At 34.7% G+C, this 19,111-nt stretch overlaps 1 protein-coding gene across 7 annotated transcripts in view; it reads left to right on the forward strand.

The window, feature by feature from the left end:
* Positions 1 to 17,773, forward strand: part of DGKB (diacylglycerol kinase beta) — a 358,512-nt gene extending 340,739 nt beyond the window's left edge. For all 7 annotated transcript variants that reach the window (XM_026843216.1, XM_026843218.1, XM_026843219.1 and 4 more), the window contains 3 exons: positions 2,576 to 2,696; positions 4,551 to 4,611; positions 14,985 to 17,773. In XM_026843216.1, coding sequence (XP_026699017.1) covers positions 2,576 to 2,696; positions 4,551 to 4,611; positions 14,985 to 15,092 — 290 coding nt within the window. In that variant the 3' untranslated portion in view covers positions 15,093 to 17,773. The remainder of the gene's footprint in view (positions 1 to 2,575; positions 2,697 to 4,550; positions 4,612 to 14,984) is intronic.
* Positions 17,774 to 19,111: the final 1,338 nt, after the last annotated feature.

Raw genomic sequence — 19,111 nt, forward strand, 5'->3', positions numbered from 1 at the left:
TAATAGAAGACCTGATCTCTTTTAATAGAGCTTAGTCTCTTTCAGAGTCTTTGGTGGGGACCTTTTAAGAACAAATGTAATCCATTCATTGATGTCTTGACCCTTTATATTCAACCAGTGTACCTATAGCCATGTTACAACTTTGAAGAATGAGACTAAAATATACACACTCCCTTTTCTACTTTTGCTCACTCTGAGTTCTTGTCAAAGTCAATATAGCTCAAGGATTTGTTGAAATGGATATGACTACACAAAAGCTAAAGCATCAGGTCAAATATATTAGCAAGGGCAGGAGCACAAACTAACCCTAAGCCAATAATTGCATGTTACATTTGCTTTAGTTTTTACTGCTTCCGAAGGAAGGTTATGTCTAAATTAAGCTCGATTCTAAAAATACTAATATTTGGCCTAAAATAACCCTACTTTGGGAATGTGCCACTGCAAATGTGAATTTTTTTTCAAAAGGCTTCACTTTTTGGTAGATAAGAATATTGTTCAGTTCCATCTTCCAATGTTTAATATACCACATTTTTTGAGATGTGTGGTAGAGATCAAAGGGCAGGATTTGGCCCTTAGTAACCTGCTGTTACTGGCAGTAATCTCACAGCTATTGAAGAATGATGCATCAACTTTATATCACTGCAAATGTCACTATTCTGAATCTTACATATGTTGCCTGAGCTGTCAGTAATAAAAATCTGTTCTTAATTATTCTCCCATTTAAAAAATAATAATTTTCTAATAACCCAGTGAATAAGAATTTGATGTTTTCTTTGGCTGGAAACATTTTAATGATTTAATACATCTATAAAGTTCTGTGTGCTTTTATAATATAATAATTTTTGCAAATGGCTAGGACTTTCCCATTTAAATCGCTGTGGCTATCAAGAAAGCAGAATTTGTTTAAATGTGAGTTAAGTTTAAAAGTAAGTAACTTAAGAAAAACATTTTAAGATAAAAACAATTCAGAAGAAAGCTAGACATACAAAATTGGGTTTACATGCGTTACAGGGATGCAAACTATAAAAATGTATCATTAAAATTAATCATATTTTATATTTCAATCTTTTGTCCATCTTATTGGTTTTCCTTAATAGGAAAATATAGGGATTATTTTTACTTCATTGATATTATATGGAACTGATTTCACTGTGATGAGAAAAAGAAAATAGCAGAGAATATTAAGAAGGCATAAGAAGAAAAATTGAGGCTTTGGATAGTATCAGATTTTCTGGTTGGAAGCAGAATAATCCAGACCATAAATCCTATTTGCTTTTAATACTTCACCACCCCCCCCCATATCACAGTACTTCTTTCAGTTAATTACCTTCATTCAAAGCCCAAAGAAGTGAACAGAAAAGACTCCCTTTGAAACTTTGGACTAGTCTCATAGATATGATAATTAGCATGAAATTCTACCTTCATTAAAGGTTGAAGGGCTTAAAATATACAAAGAGTAATGTGCTCTCCTTTTTTTTTTTTCAGTGTGATGATAGACTCTTAACATTTTTGCTCATTGCTGTGCTTCACCAAATAGTGTACCTTTTGGAAACATATTAACAGCCAATCTATAAAACACATGTAATATACAGCTAAAAAAAATGTTTCTTTTTTCTTCTCCATCTGGTCTTGGCAACATGTAGTTAAACAGGAGCATATAAAACATTTCATTCAAAACACCCTAGTTGGTTGTGGATGGTATTTCATTACCTTGCTTGGTTGCTTCTCAAACCAGACTGCTATATTACTGTTCAGGTTTGTGGTTGTATCTCTTTTTGTATCTGAAATTCTAGACAGAATTTGTCCTTGCTCCTTGAAGTCAAGCAAATTAATGTTTATTTTGCCATAGATATTATTTATTTAAGTATTTTTTTGAGGTTTAATGCCAGAATACTATGTCATCAAAAAGCAGTGTGAAACAAAATTATAGAGCTGGGTGCAAACAAGTACTACAAAGTTAAGGAAAGCTAGATGAATAGTTGCTGATACAAGGTTTTCTTCTGACCTTTTTGCATTGAATCTGTGCACCAATTGAGACGAAGATACAATGCAAAAAATGATATGTGGTCTCCCAATTAAAGACTAATAATGCATGCAAACAAAGGCTGAATTAAAGTTGTGCACATCATCTGGAAAGAATTGTGTAGAAGATAATTCAACCAGGTCTGGAGCATTGACGTTTCCCTTACCAGAGTTTACATATCTGTTGAAACACTGGACAGCATCAATTTCTAAACTGCAAAAACATCTCATTCTATGAGTGTCAGGTAACCTAAATGAAAGAGTGTCTCCTGTTTTCTCATATAATAAGATTATTTGTTCAGTATGTATGTATTATAATAAACCATATAGATGATTATTGTATTTTAGAATCATTTTGGTCAGGATTTTTTAGAATGGTGTGACAACAGGCCCAGATGTGTCCAACCTTAAATTTACAATCACTTCATTATTTTTGCCAGTTTATTTCTCCACATCTTTTATTATCAGCTGGTCTTCTGACAATTCTTGTTAGCCAGCATGACCATTGTCAAAATGCTGTTTAGACAAAATGGGGTTTTTTTGACTTTTGCAGATCTAAGTGACCAGCTTATGGAAGTGGTTGGCCTGGAAGGAGCCATGGAGATGGGACAGATATACACAGGTCTGAAAAGTGCTGGAAGAAGGCTTGCCCAGTGTTCATCTGTTGTCATTAGGTATTGGCAGCTTTAATTTACACTGCACTGTTTTAGTGAAACAGTAAAGTTTTATATGTTATCAGCTCTCTTTAGTAGTTTAGTAGTAATAATTACTGTATTTACTTCTTGTGAAAGATTTTTGTATATGAAATATATGTATTCCATCCTTATTCTATGGCCATACATCTTCCTTTAAATATGTCAAAAAAACCCTAGAAAAAGGGTGTTCACATTCAGTCTTCACATGTTGTATTCAACTGTCATTGCATCCTATGAAGAAATACTGTCAAGCAGTTGAAGCAGAAGGAATAAGGCATGAACATCTTGGGTTTTATTATTAACATACACTCTGCACAATTTTGAGCAAAAAGTCATTTAACATTACTTTGACACATTTTAACCCATTTATAATACATATCTCACCAGAGAACAGTAGAATGTAATTAGTATTTGTAAAAGATTTTTTTGATCTCTAGAAGTCAAAGTGTTCTGTTTTTAATTTATTTGTTATTTATGGAACACTGACAGTCACTATTAATAAATGTGTTGGTATGTGTAAGCCACTAATGGTAGAGCATGCTAATTGTGTTTTATTGTTTACTATGCTAAAAGTGACCAGAACATTCACAATAGAGGAAACTTGGATTAGGACTAAAAGAGAAAATAATTATTCTAATTTTTGGATTAGATAAGGACAGGAAAAGAGAGAGATGGTCACATCTTCCTCCGTGAAGAATTTTGCAGGGAGAGTTTTCCAAAATCTTAATAAAATCATAAGATGTGCAATTATAAACCCCAAAAGCCTAAAATTATCATAAAACAGAACATCAGTAAAAACCTTAAGCATATTTTTGACTCTCCTCAAAGGCTAGGTGATGTAGACTTCAAAAGTACTCTTTCTTGTGGATGAGGAAGATAGATAAGATTACAGAGGCATTCCAAGCTTGTCTACATATCAAGAGATAATTTTTATAATCTCACGTTAGGAGCACCAACAACTGCAAAAGACTCAGAACCCTTCCAAACCCATAAAGTGAGAGCTCATTGAACATTCTTCCCTTCTTCCACTTATGGCCATATATGACATTGGATAATTTTTCAAATAATATCCAAGCCAGAATTTCCATTGACCACCATGAGTGCTCAGTTGTCTTATTTTTCCATTATTAAATTTATCTACTCCATGTTATTTCTAATAGTCTTGTATGCAAACTATTATAATGCAGAAATATAGGGTTGGAAAAGTAAAAAAAAAAAATCTTCCTTTTTTTTTTATTTTCTCATTTGTCTATACTTTTCTTAATGTGGTATCCAAAACTAGACAGGGAACACTGGCTGTAGCCTTTTCTTAAGATCAGTGCCCCTTTACTAACAATTTGAATTTATAATATGGTATGTTAAAAACTCTGGATGTAGTACAACTGTCATGTGAGTGCTCTGTCTAATCCACAGTTAGACACAAGTGTAAATACACCTTTTATGGTTCTAATAAATGATGATGATAGAGCTAAAATTTTTTCAGTCTAAATTATAAAAAATATCGGAGGTGCCTTTGTCTTTTCAGTTAATAAGGTTTATTCCTGAAGTTCTTGAATAATTCACTCTTTATTTCACAAATTACAGACTATTCTTGCATGAGAGAGTTGCTTATTACTAGCAAGATGTGTGAATGTTTGCAATGGTTTTGCTTTGTGTGTTGAAAGTCAAACTAAGCCTACTTAGTGACTAGATTATTTTTGTAAGCATGTTGGGTGATACTGGAGATTACATAAAAGTTTAGGGGTAAATCAGGATTATATGTATGTGCCATCACATATATCTCTCCTTATCAATTTTGTCTAGTTACTTATACTATGAAATATATCACTTTAGGACCAGCAAGTCTCTGCCTATGCAGATAGATGGGGAACCTTGGATGCAAACCCCTTGCACGGTAAGCATACTGGGAATATTGGAAATACTGGGATGCTTTGGGAAGAGCACTAAACAAAAAATTTAGGAATTCTTTAAATGAGTAACAAAAGTTAAAATCAGAAATATTAACTGATTTATTTTCTTTCACTTCTTCGATAACAGAAACATAATCTTTCCGTTTGAAAGACAACCATTGTAATCAGCATTAACTCGATTTGCTTAAGACATGCAAACATCTTTACACACTTACATAGCTTAACATCCTTAATATATAGTTCAACACCCATTGCATATTTGATTTACCGTGCTGGTTTTTTCTCACAGGTTAGGATGGAATAAAAAGGGATTTATTTCAGAAGTTTGGAAATTACTCAAAGGTTGCAGCCAGTATCCCTTTACCCAGTATGATCATTTATTATGATGATGTATCAGATTTATAGAGCCAATGTTAGTTTTGATGCTAAATTGTATAAAGTAACAAATTATTCTTTAAAAATTTAGAAAGATTTTCCATTGTGCTTTTGAGAGTTCATATCAAGGACATTTTATTGAAATTTGAAGTCTTGACTGTGCTGATTAATTATACACTAGAACTGATTTTAAAAAATCCTTACTGCTCAAAGGAGCAATGAAGCAAAATTATTTAGTCTCTTGTTTCGGTGCTCACCCACTTGAAGTGAGGGCAGGTAAACAGCAATTAGGATAGGATAGGATAGGATAGGATAGGATAGGATGATAGGATAGGATAGGATAGGATAGGATAGGATAGGATAGGATAGGATAGGATAGGATAGGATAGGATAGGATAGGAGCGGAGCGGAGCGGAGCGGAGCGGAGCGGAGCTTGCTCAGAGGAGGTTCTTTGAGTAACTTTACAGACAGCACAAGGTGTAGCTCTAAGAACTCTCCATTTTCATCTGTCTCCAAGAAATTATAGAGACTAACCAAGCATTTGGAGAAGATGTTGATAAGCTTCTTATTGTTTAGTTTAGTATTAATAACATGTTTTAATATACAGTTTTACTCATTTTGTTTCCCTAAAGACCAGTGTTTTTAAGTAGATGAATTGCTGTAGCCTTGCAGCTTGCAAGTATAACAAACCAGTAATGTGTCAGGGAACAAATCCCACTACAGATGGAAGTAATTCTCCAAACTAGGGTACTGGATCACTTTCATGAACTTTATGTCTGTAGAAAAATTTAAGTCTACACAAAAAAAGGAAGACCTTCAATAATAAGGTGTTAACAGGTGTGGCAGCTAATAATGTATGGGTTAGGATAAAATAAAAGGGTCGTGATAATTCATGTTTGCCAGATACACCATAGTGTACAGCTGAGCAGCGGGGGGAGTGCCTGAACTCTAATTCTCTACGGTAAGTGCTGAGATGCTGAAATGAGAGGAGAACCATGTGAACACACACTGTGCGAAGGCAGAACAGTGGGAATTTTATGAGATTTATTCCAGGAAGCCTTTTGGAGTTAAGAGATATCATTATCTTTACATCTTCTACAGCTATGGCTCAGTACAGACTAACAGTACTGAAACCAGCAGTGACTTGTTCAAGAAAAAGACATGTAATTTTTCAGTTGCCAGATTACAGAAGAGAACTTATGGATAGATGCTGACAATAACATGTGCTTTTTTTGTCTTGATTGCTTGCTCTGTGCAAAATCCCTGCTATCTGATTGATAATGCTAGCAGAAGCTGCCTGTACGATTGAGGACAAACCTGGAGAAAGAGACAGTTCTTACATTTCAATTACTGTCTTGAGGAAACAGTGAATTATTACTGATAATTACTGCTGTCCAGTTGAAGTACCATTTTAAAGGTGATAGAAATGGCATATACTTTCCTGTGGAACCCATCCTTTTTGCTATACCATTAAGAGAATAGACTTTGTGTTACATGAGAAAACTATACTACTGAATGTAATTATTTCCTCTGAGGAAAAAATACACCAACTATTTGTCTAGACTACTGCACCTCTATGAATTTAGATTTAGAAATATTAATTTTTATGTTACATTATTAATTTTTCTGGATTTTTTTTCCTTACCATGGGACCTTAATGTATTTATTGCAATTGCTCCTTGTATTATTGTACATGTAACCCATTCTGTTTTCTACATCTTATAAAGGAAAAAACATGTATGGTCCAACTCCCTCCCCACTAATTCTAACTACACTAACTAAAATACTACAGTTTTTCCTTGAAGTTCTCTGCAAAGTAGCTAGGAATTCCTCCTGAGACAATGGCAAAGGTGGATGTTAGCTTTCTCTCAGCTGAAGTTTATCTGATTTCTAAGTGTGTGCTTCAGAGGGGTCTTTGCTTGGAAGCCAAAATATGTCATTACATAAGTATCAGGTGATATCTCAGTGATGTGTATCCAAAACCAGAGTCTGAAAAAAGCCATAAAGTCAAAACAAATTTTTATGTGTAGCCAACTATGTAGCCAATTATTTGAACCTGCAAGAGCTCAAATTTCAGAAAAAGATATGAGATCAACATAAGAATTGTGACCTTTTGTCTTCTCTAAAAGCAAAACTGCAGTTATCTCCCAAAGTTTCCTGAAAGCGAATGATTACTGACCAGTTTTTAAATGGAAAATATAGTAAAGATCAGATAAAGAAATCAATTAATTTAGTTCCTTAGGAAACATGAGAGTTTGGTTTTTATTTTACTTTCCCCTCAGGAAATTTCTTTCCCTAGCTCTTAGAAGGAACTGAGGCTCATATACAAAGATACTGACACTCCTACATCAAGTACAGAGACATGGGAACATTCCCATGCCTCCTCTTGTTTTGCAAGAGGTTACTGAGGGAAAGCACTTATTAGTTTATTAGCTGCATGGTTTTAAGGACAGAAGCTGCTGTCTCCATGGAGTACTGGCCTGCTTGGATATACTATCTCACTAGTTTTAGAGGAGAGAACGCTGCACCTTGTTCTGTCGTACAGATCATGTACACGAGTTAAACACAGCAGCTGAGTCTCAGCTTTTTGATTCTTTGGTGCTCCATCTAGAAAGTCATTGTTAAAAGAAAGCCTGCTATCCTTCCTTCTCTGACTGTCATTTAGTAAGTTGAAATAACACATTTTATTTTGGTATGGTCATTTCAGGAATTTTAGTGTCATCTAATCTCAGTAGTCTTACGGACTGACCTATAAAAGTTAGAGAGACTAAGTGACAAAATTTCATATGATCAGCAGATATTGAATCAATCCTTACCCAAGGTGCCAATCATTAAGCTCAGAAGTCCTTCTCTGTTTCTACTTCAGATTTTGTTACAAATGAGAGTATTTTCCAAATGATTTTTCAAGAAATCAAGTTCAACCTGATCAAAATTATCCTGCTATTCCATTACACATATTAAGGAAAACAAGTTCTGCATCAAATCCCTGTTATGTATGGGATGCATACTGAACATGCAGGCTTGAAAGTTTATTTCCTGTTGAAGGAATCAACAAGTTTATCTTTACCACTTCTCCTTTCTGACTGGAAAAAAGTTTTATACAAGTAGCACAAGTTGCTGACAGCTGTCCTTTCTCATTCATATAGAGATCATGTTTCCCCAAAATGACAGTGTGGGCTCTGAGAAAATACTGTGGGATGCAATAGACAATGCAGTGATTCCACAGAAGCTCTGATCTGTGATTTTTCGTTCCTGCTATCAGTTTTAGTACTAAAGAAATCACCATGTGCTTCTTCTAACATTTTCTATACTCTTCTATTTCACATGCACCTAGCATTCACAGAATCGACTAGGTTGGAAAGGACCTTGAAGATCATCCAGTCCAACCATTAGCCTAACACTGACAGTTCTCAACTACTCCAGATCCCTCAGCGCTATGTCAACCTGACTCTTAAACCCCTCCAGGGATGGGGACTCCACCACCTCCCTGGGCAGCCCATTCCACTATCTAACAACCTGTTCTGTAAAAAATGCTTCCAGATATCTAGTCTAAACCTTCCCTGGCCTAATTTGAGGCCATTCCCTCTCGTGTTCCTGTAGGTCCTATGCATGCTTAAAAATGTGAGTGGCTTGGTCTAAAGATCTGTCATTCAGCATTATTCTGTATGTTAAATACATGCAGACTGCAGTGTCTAACAAAGTCACTCTGCACTGGTATAAGATGCAGAATTTGAACATCAAATTGTATTGTTTTCACTGTTTTTTATAGAGGCGTCTCTGGGAGGAGGAAAGATGATAATGTTCATGTTATGTTAAACATCTCGTTTGATTAGCTGAAGAGGAAATTCTATCAGAGCTCTCCCAGACAAATATAGGAACATGAAAGATATCTATGGTTTCACCTGATATCCAAACAGGGCATTAATAGTAATGAAACTTCAAAGACTGTCAAGTTAATTCAATAAACTTCTAGCTTTAGCCATCAGGGTTTTTTTTAAGAAAAGTAATCTTTCAATTTAGCTACATAAATTACTAGCATTGTTTTGAAAAATCCGTAAGAATATTCCATCTTAATTAGAAATAACTGGGATTACAGTTCTTTCATCTCTTCCTGACTTGGTTGGCATCATATCTGTAAGAGTGTCAGACTGCTAGCAACATTGGATTAAAAGTAGAAGACATAAATGTCTATAGAAGATGCAAGAATATTGCCTAAATGAAGGAACAAAAAAGAAAATCCATAGTCAGAGCCCACCTAATTGATTGCCAGAAGTACAGTTTCATAGACATGGGAAACACATAGTTTCTTTAGAATTATTTACTGATAAGAATACTTGTAGTAAGCCATTTGATAATGAAACTCAGAAATAATATTTCAAAATATTATCATTCCAATGCATCTTAAAATTAAGTTATGAATGAGTGGTTCCTCTCTAAGCCTTTCCTTTAGTTCCTAGGGTTGTGATGAGAAGTACTAGTGAAGTCTTACCTTTGTAGTTAAATCCAGAGAGAAACAAAAACTAAAACCAACCAAACAAACAGCTGTTACTAATAATCACTGTATGCCAGGGCTAGGTGAAAAAAAAGAGAGTCACAGATTTGCTTTCATGGAGATTCATTGGCTCCAACACCCATAGATCACATGAAGAATCTGCAGCTGTAGTTTAGCCTCTGTAAAATACCATCTTTCCATGTCACTGCATGTAGTAATATTTTATCAGTTGTTTATAATGGGAGAATTTAAACTTTTGTGTCTGATTCCTTAGAGCAAAGAGGAACTGGGTCCTAAATATAATGACTGATTTTAATAGAATATTAGACAATTATTACATAGTTAACCCATAAATGGAGGTCAATCCCTAGAAAAAGTTTTGGTGTTATGGTAAAATGCTAAATTTTTTGCCCTTTTGAGCAACAACGTGCACATATTTGTCTTTCAGGGCCAAAGTGATTTATTGAGTTTCTAACACCTTATTTTGCAGCTGGGCATTATTTTTTGTGCTCGCAGGTACACTGCACATTAATTAGTTTTGTTTACCTATGCATATTTTTTTCTTAATTTCACAAAAGTAGTTTTTGTAATTGACAAAGCAATTTACTGCATGTGTGCTTTCTGCACCCCAGACAAATACTCTAGCATGTAATGCACCTTTCTTTCCAGTTCAGATTGTTAAGAAAAGAATTAGTTGTGACTAATTGCCAATTAATTTGCAGTGGTTTTAGGGAGGAGGGGGAAAAAACAATTGCACCTACTAATTAAAATTTAAAATATTCCAAAGTGTCATCTTTAGGTGTCTGTGGAATACATAATTTCCATTTTAGTTCTGCACTGGATCTGTAACAACCCTGAGCTTGACAGCTCTATTAATTTAAAACCTCAGTGATACCTATTAGTACAAAACATGAAAAAAATGCCATTAATCATTTATTTTAATTTTGCAGCTCTGTCATTTTCTCAGTATGTTTAAAAATTATGATGACACCATAATGTTTTCCAATCTACCTGTGTGAAGGGGAAACGGATCACACTACTTAGGAGAGAGACTAGAGTATATTATTAGAGCTTAATTAATGCCAAACTGATTAGATTTGATTGCACTTTGCACAATAATATTGTTAAGAAATCTATTTAAAAGGTGCATTGCATAATGCTATGTTTAAAACAACTGGTCTGGATCTGAAGAGATTTTGACCAAAGTGCCATGTAATGCAAGTCACAGGTTAATTTGGTTTAGCACTGCCTACATTCTATAGGTCTTACTCATGTCATGATACCTAGTACAGCTCTTGATCACCTATGGGAAGATGAAAGTATTTGGTACTCCTGTGATACAGAGGTGTTGCATCCCTCCATTTCCTGTAATGGGAGCAGCATATGGGTCACTAAGACTGGGGGAAAACCCTCATACCCTCAGAACTACCAGCATCCACACCCTGCTGATAGCATGGAACAAAGTGACTGTAAACTAATAGATAATTTTTTTCTGTCGTTTTTTTCCCTCTGTCCTTAAAATACAGGGGTTCTTTCTTTAACATTAATTGAAATATTATAAGCAGAAATGAATATGTGTTTTCAGTTTTCCATTGTCATTTAGCATTGTAGTTGGTATCATGTCTGTGTTAATAGTAAACATTTAGGCATTCTCTGAAGTCAAGAACACATAGGTAACCAGCACATACTGTAGAAAAAGGAACATAAAAGCAAAACTGATTGACCTAAAAGATATAGTTGTCACACTAAAATTACTGATGCTCACTGCATTTCATTTAGTGGATCCATTGTATCAATGTGGCTTCAAGGCATATTTTGACACTCTGATCTGCTCCTGAAACAGATAAATGTCTGGTTTATGCATTTATAATTATCTTTAGTATCACAAATAAATCTTCCTTTATCGAAAAATTTGCTATCAACAAATGAGGAGCAATTACCATCTCTTCTTTTAAGAATTATGTTCTTTTTTAATTAGATCTGGTGTTCCTTTCCTTGAATACATCATGGGACACACTTTCTAATACTGGAAAGGTGATGTTGAAACTGCAAATGCAGTATTTTTCTGCTAAACCTGTTTCCTAGATATACAGGCTCTTTAAATTTGTGTGATCATGACCTCACAGGATAAACTCTTGGCTTCAGTTAGTGAATGAGAGTTTTGCCATTGGCCTCAGCAGTTTGAGTTTAGCCTATAATGTTGTGCATGAGGCTTACAATAAAATTCCACGATATCTTAGCAATTCATGTGGCTGTTTACTTTCCCTGTAAATGAAATTTTGTTATTTCCTCATTTTGCCTCTGTTTAAATGTAAGTTTGTGCCAAATATACCAAATAGAAGTTTTCTTCTCCTGCAGCACTTCAGGTGCTCCCCTAATTTGTATTTAAAATGTCCTCCATATTTTCTGTAAGTTATTATATATTTTCAATAAAACTGAGGAAGTGATTTCAAAATTATTTTCCAGACTTCCATAGTAATTTGTATGAGTATGTTTGTCAGGGTATCATCAGTTCCTAAAAATATCTTAGGTTAGGGTTTGAGCTCTTGGGATTTTTGTCTGAGCAATCTATTTTTCTCTTGTGTGTGTGTTTGTGTAAATCACAGATTCACCTAGAAAAAAAATAAAACAAAACAAAAAGGTCTTATTTAAAGCTTTTATAATTGTGCTTCTACTTAAAAAGACATGAGGTTGCTTGCTGAATGAAAGAGAAACTAAATGGTAAAAGTTAGTCTTTAGACATTTCATGTGCACACACACAGAACTTATATACAGCTATAAGTAATGATTTCTTTATTTTTAACTAACCTAAATCTTGCTTGCTTGTAATTAAAGATTGGAGGGGGGGGGGGGGTTGGTCCATTTCAGTCTCCCATACAGCACTTTCAATGTTCAGTCCTGCTTTGCCCTATGACGCTGTTTCTCTTTCTGAGACCCTTAGTGCTGCTTCCCATCTCAAAGTGTGTACTATCACTTGTCACCCAGACTCACGGCACCAACTCTGGCAGTGCTGCCACTATGAAAACAGAAGCAGAAGTGAGAGTCCAGAGCAGAAATGAAGTGCCTGAGAGTCTTGAAAAAGACAAAATTAGCTTATTTCAGGCAAGGTAGTGCAATGGTCTAGCATGTGCTACAAACACACTGATCTCTTTTTGTCACCCAAAGATAAGATTTTTTTAATCTTTTCTTTTTCAGTAGGAATCAGTTGTTATTGTTAGCCAATGCAATGTTAACATACGTTACCACACTTAAGTAAAAAAAAAAAAACACAAAAAAACCCCCACAAAACTTTAGGTTTACACTTTATTTTTGTATTTTCAGAATGTAAAATATATTTTACACCCCTGGAATTGTGCCAGTTTATAACAGTTGAAAATATGTCTTGCAGAAATGCATATAGGACTCCATCCCCATGCACATGAGTGGTTAATCATGTTCAGGCATCTTAGCTGGTCTCAGCTGATAGGATATAACATACTGAAGAGGTCATGGTCTCTGAAACAGATGGCTCAAGCCAAAAAAGAACATTACAAATTATAAACATTTTCTCAATATGTAATTACATTCATCTTCAGCATCATTGAACAGCCCCAATCCAACATGCAATATGCATGGGGTTTTAGGATTACCTCACCTCTTCATACTAAAGCCATCTATTGAGCTTTGCTCTTTTATTCACTGTAAAATGGAATTACTATGATTTACCTCTGAAAGGAAACTCTGAGGCCGTTCCTGCTGCCACATCATGGCTAAATCTTGCAATAAGCTGAACCCTTATGACTCGAAAAATCACAGCAGCTGCAGATTACTTCATGTATTGATCTTCAGGATCAGGTTGATGTCATCACTGTTCCCGAGACCCAAAATATGTCTTATGAAGTATGTGAAAGTTACAGAAATCCTTGAGGCGATTTTCCAGGGCCAGATCATCAGCTGGTATAAAGTGACATCAATGGAATAGCGCCAATTTACCCCAACTACAGATTTGGCTTCAAAAGTGATGCCTGAAGCAGTATTTCTTGTGAGAAAATATGTTGATGCCAGTCTTTGAAAGCAAGAGTTATTATTATCTGTGTGAAATTAATCTACGTTACCAAAAAAGCCCTGTATGCTAAATTTGATACTAGTGAACAATGTTGACAAAAGAGGTGTGTGTGAAATCTGGGACTAATGAACTAAGGTGGCGTGGAAATGAGCATTTGGAGAGTAAAGTAAAGGCTCTAATAGAGTTAAACCAACCCACTCATTCTGTTGAGATTTTTATGTTTCTGTCTCCTTATATTGTAAAGTAAATTTCCACCCCAAGAAATGTCCTGATCTATATTTTAATGAGCGTCTGCATGTGACATACATTTTTTGTTTCATTACTATTAGTGAATGACAAGTGAAGGATATTCATTTTAACTTGAAAATGTCAGGTATGCACTTCAAGAGATATATTTTTCCAGTTTTTAATGAGGTGGTGTTTCTTTTTGAAAGGAATACCCATCTCTGATGTGGGTACTATGCAGGTGACAACTGATATTTAATAAGTGATGGTTCTTGTATTAGTCGTAGTTCACTAAAGAAAATGTCTCGGATTGCTTTTGAAAAACTCTTAGCGTCACTAGCCCAAAGGCAAGATGTGACCTTTTTATTACATAATGAGAATCATTTATTATCTTACAATGTATCTTAAAGTCACAGACAAAATGCCACTTTGATAATTGCTTTCAATTAGCTTTGAGCATAGCATACATTCATAAAATGTCTTCTCTAATTTAGACTTGAATTAGAGAAAATTGCAGACATAATCTACTTTAAGGTTGTCTCATTTAAGGTGATTCGTAGTTTTATATCAAAGAAATCAAAACGGGTGGCTTTAGAGCAGTCTTACAAAGTGTTTTAAATAGTCTTCAATATTTGAGTCTATTCTATTAACAATTAACAAATTAGAATGATAGTTCATCTTTTTTGACCTTTTTTGTGTATTAACTTTTTACTTCTGTTCTTAATGGTTATTTTGAAATTAAGCAGTCTCCTGTGCTAAAAGAGAAGTGCAGCTTGATTAGATGTATAAATAAAGCATACAAAGACATAACTTATATCTTAATAATAGGCAAGAGCTTGCTCTGTCAGCATGTATGTCCTTTCAAACTTTTAAATTCTTATTCATCTTGTAGATATGTAAAATACTCAACAGAAAGCAATAAATCCCACACTCAGAAAGTAAGATCACATATTGGCATGTATTTTATTGCATGATTTTTAATATTGATTGCGTGTATATTGATTGTGTGTATAATTTAAAGTATTTGTGGAAACAGTGATTACACATAGATTGGTTTACTGCATTTGTAATGTCATTCATTACAAATACAGGTATTTTCATTTCATCTTGGATTAAATGAAGAAGGTTTGAAAGTTGCATAGAAAGATATTTCAGGCATCACAGATACTTGGAACTGAACTAGCTCAAGGGATAATTGTTTTTCTTCTTTCTTCCCCCAGATAAAAATTACTCACAAGAACCAAGCCCCCATGTTGATGGGACCTCCTCCAAAAACTGGTCTTTTCTCTTCTATCATCAAAAGAACAAGGAACCACAGCAAGGAATAAGCCTGTGTAGTTTAGTTTTTAGAAAACTAATTAGCTGTGTTAGGCTTTGGAATATTTATGCTGGAAATCTTTCGAGAATTTTAGAATATCTTCTTGCAAAATCATGGATTTTGGTTTAACAGTTTCCATAACTGAGCTAATGTAAAACTATGCTACTAGAAAAAAATATTGTCACAGTTTTGTAGGCATTTTGCATGATGAAAGCAGATGTTTACATAAAGTGATACAGCATATTTTTTTGTTGCATGCGTTACCAATTACTAATCTATGGGCTAATTCTGCCATGGAATATGGGAAGAGAATGCCATGGGCAATATGATTTTCTCTCTTTTCCATTTCAACTTTTTCTACTACAATGATCATATGCCATAGGTTCAATAGTATTTCTTGAATCCAACATCTTCACATCAATAGCCAATTAGACCTGTTTCAGAGTAGAGATCATTACAGGTCTCATTAACCTGTACTTTAGTTTGTAATTTCTTTCTACCCTGAGAATATTTTTATTCAGCTGACCATTAAAATCTTATATCTTGATCTGATAACTCCTATGTATGTGAGTAATTGTACCTGCTGAAAACATCTAACAATGTGTGCAGTATTGAAATGATCATGATTACTCTTCTGTAAGTTTTTGTAAGGTTGAAAGTCAGTGCAAGTTTGAGCAAAAGCTATAAGGCTAAGGAGATCATGCTAAGAGTGAAGATAATAATACTTGCAAAACTAGCGATCAGTGTTTGTTGAAACAGTAATTTTAATGAGCAATATATCTCTGTCACGTGGCAAACAAACAAATTATTCTGCATATTGACTGATAGCATAGTGCATAGGCACACAAAAAACCAAAGCTCATGCCTAATAAAGTGCATTTCCCACCAAAGATTTAGTGAAGGATGCTTCAGAGAAATGGGTTAATGCATAATTAATCAAGCTCACTGGAGTAGACTCACTTCTGAAAATTTACAGTTCTTTTGATTACGATGGCAATGTCCAGACAAATGTTGGGGTAGGAAAAAACATTAAATTAATTGCAAGTAAATACTCACTTTTCATTTATTTCATAAGCTGGTATACATAGACACATATTCTAAACATTTAGACACAGATGAGTACTTTAAATATTGGAAAATTAAACATATCTAATTTTGTTGTCATTATTATTTATAAATTTATACCATCCGTAATTTACTCATTCCTTAAATTAATCTCTTAAGGGAAGGATAAACTGTTATCTATTCCCCTTTTGTAGTCTGCTGTCTGGAATCAAAATATTCCTTATCATAAATTTTGGGGAGACAGTTGCTCAGGTTTTTACTTTCTTAGCCCTCTGAGAGACTTCCTAACAGCTTAGAAATCATAATACAGGGATTTGTCTGAGGTTTGCACAGCACTGTCTAATGTTGAAGGGAAGTCCAAGAATGGCAACTTTTTTCAGTCCTGCATATAAACAGTCTCAATCAAAACTTTTTGTGCAGTCTTAACGTTGTTCTTTGTTCAGAATGAGCTGCTTCTCAGCTCTGCATGACTTAAATTCTCAGAGATTTCAACAATAAACAAACGGGAAAAAAAGTAAAATGTTGCTTGAAATGCATGATTTCCCATTTTTATCTAGACTTTAAAATGTTAATGTTTTATTAAATCTATTTTTCTATTGATTCATTCATCCATTAAAAAATAGCACATCATCATTCTGTAGTGCACGGTACTGTGCATGTATTTAAATAAAGTTACTATCATTTGTTCCTCAGTTAAGAATTCAACAGAGTCCTAATTTATATAATAGACACTGAAATAAAAGTCAGTATATAGTTGGTAAGGATTATGTCTTTGAAATATACAGTCTGTGTTCTGTAAACATTAGGAGGTAAATACCAATTAATGTTATGTTCAGCATTAGGTAGGAAAATATGAGGGCAATTATTTGCTAAAATTAACATCTTGTAATTCCCCATTCTTGGGTCCAGTGGTGTTGATAATTACAGTTACTGTAGGAGTAAACTAATATTTTTCCGGTGCATTGCAAACACACACAGAAGCATTTGATGCACTTCTTAACTCCAAACATACATAAATATAGAGCAAAAGATATTTGCAAAAAGAAGGAACTTGCTGACATAGTATTACATAAAGTGTACATTGATTTTATGAAATTATGGTTATAGGTGATAAATATTTTCACGTAACTTGCCATAGAATTTTCTACCAATGCTCTCAACTTTTTGTGGCAAAAATGTGTTTAACGATAGTACATAATGTGCTCTCTATGATTATCTCATGAACGTTGTAACTCTGAAAACAAATAAAATTATACATAAGCTATTATTTAATAATGTATGCAATTTTAAATGTGCCAATCTGTGACAGCGAATTGTTCACAACACTTTCATATAAAGAGGGATAGATGCGTTAATGTAATCATAATTACGTTCAATTCTGACTAGACTTATAAAAGCTAAATCAGATCTCTCGGTCAGTATATCAATTTCTCACTGTAGAAAAATATATTGGAGCAGCCATTTTACTGTATTGGCACTTATTATAGCAGTGACAGTCTATCTTTCTATTAATCTTGGTTTGTTGAGGGTTTTTTTATAATGGCCTCTAATAATTTGAAACCATGCTCAGGCTGAAAGTATTGATGAAGAGAAAATCTTAGAGTACATAAAACATAATATGAAAAGAAAATGTTTAATTTAATGAAAGAGAACTTCAGAGGAGAGTCCTTTTTTTTCACTTCAGTATGCACAGGATTTACATCATGAAATTGTACATTGGTGTATGAAATGAAATAATATATGCACGTATCTTCATACAGCTGAAATAGATGCACTGTTCTTACATTGACTGAAGAGTAGTACCTGTAAACCTTCCATTGTTTACAATGAAGCATTCTTTAAGGCCTCATTAATGACATTTACAATATAAATGGAGATTAGAAATATGTAGGAATTATATCTGACGCTGGATTTGCAAATTTTTCATGTCCCTACTAGAGCGTTGCAGCTGGGCAATGTGCTGAGGAAAGAACGTGATGTCTCAGGAAGAAACCTTAACTTCTGAAATTGATTAGCACCTCTCTCACTTCACATGAATTCCTGTTAAAAGAAGGTGGAAGCCGTAATTTCTTGCAGAGACAAATACAGAATTACTGTTTCCAGTACTTACAAGATATTTGTATGCATATCATCATGATTATTTAAAGCTAGGGAGTTAGACCTTGTGATTTAGGCTTATTGGTGTGTACGTATATGTGCATGCTAGATCAAGTTATGTGCTGATGTGCTTAGGACTTTGACAAGCTAGGAAGCACTTGGTTTCTGAAGCAGATGACATTTCCTCACTCTTATCAACTCTGTACTATTGCAGGTAAATAACAACAACAATTAGCTAATATCCAACATTATTTAAGGTAAATAAAGTCACAGACTTCAACATGTTTCAAAATATCAGTGTAACAAGTAATATAGTCAAAGAATGTGTGGGTTTGATATAAATATTATGAGAGGGAGAAAACTTTTTTTTTATCTCTAGGCTAACATTTGTTTGCTGAGACTCTAGCTATTCAGCAATTATTAGTGGTTGAGGGTGCTATATAGGGTGCTATATCCCCCCCACACCCCCCAGTTGGCTTCTGGGGCTTGTAATTCTGAGATGGGTCTTAGCAGGACCAAGACTTTCTGGGAAGCAGTCACTTCAGAGAAATGTTATCCCTCACCTCTCTGGAAGAGTGACTAGAGAGAATGGTGTCCTGGCTTGTGTCAGCAATAGCGTGGCCAGCAGGGACAGGGAAGGGATCTGACCCCTGTACTCGGCACTGGTGAGGCCGCCCCTCGATTCCTGTGTTCAGTTTTGGGCCCCTCACTACAAAAAGGACATTGAATGACTCGAGCGTGTCCAGAGAAGGGCAACGAAGCTGGTGCAGGGTCTGGAGCACAGGTCATACGGGGAGCGGCTGAGGGAACTGGGGGTGTTTAGTCTGGAGAAGAGGAGGCTGAGGGGAGACCTCATCGCCCTCTACA

Source organism: Athene cunicularia (genome assembly GCF_003259725.1).
Source record: "Athene cunicularia isolate RWA chromosome 2 unlocalized genomic scaffold, athCun1 chr2_part1, whole genome shotgun sequence".
In the NCBI taxonomy this organism is placed as follows: Eukaryota; Metazoa; Chordata; class Aves; order Strigiformes; family Strigidae; genus Athene; species Athene cunicularia.